The sequence below is a fragment of the Penaeus monodon genome, chromosome 31, assembly GCF_015228065.2.
Source record: "Penaeus monodon isolate SGIC_2016 chromosome 31, NSTDA_Pmon_1, whole genome shotgun sequence".
Classification (NCBI taxonomy): Eukaryota; Metazoa; Arthropoda; class Malacostraca; order Decapoda; family Penaeidae; genus Penaeus; species Penaeus monodon.
In genome coordinates, this window is record NC_051416.1 from 8,929,233 (window position 1) to 8,929,460 (window position 228).

General features: G+C 53.1%; 1 protein-coding gene across 1 annotated transcript in view; it reads left to right on the forward strand.

Moving 5' to 3' along the window:
• LOC119592881 (protein turtle homolog B-like) overlaps positions 1 to 228 on the forward strand; it is a gene marked incomplete at its 3' end in the record, with an annotated part of 32,862 nt that overhangs the window by 25,451 nt on the left and 7,183 nt on the right. Inside the window, 1 exon segment of the mRNA XM_037941775.1 lies at positions 50 to 210. Within this exon segment, the coding sequence (XP_037797703.1) occupies positions 50 to 210 (161 nt within the window).

A 228-nucleotide genomic window follows, 5' to 3' on the forward strand; every position in this document is an offset into this window, starting at 1 on the left:
TCTATTTCGATTCCCCAACACTCAGAACTCACTCTCTCCCCCACCTTAGGTCGACCCGATCCCGTGCACAACTGCTCGGGTTTTAACCTCTCCGAAACGGTAGTGAATGTGCGTTGTGTTGCTGGCTTTGATGGCGGCCTCCCACAGACTTTCGTCCTCGAGCTGTACGAACCCCACACCAACATTCTCGTGGCCAATGCTACTAGTATGGTGAGTAAAGCAGGGCTT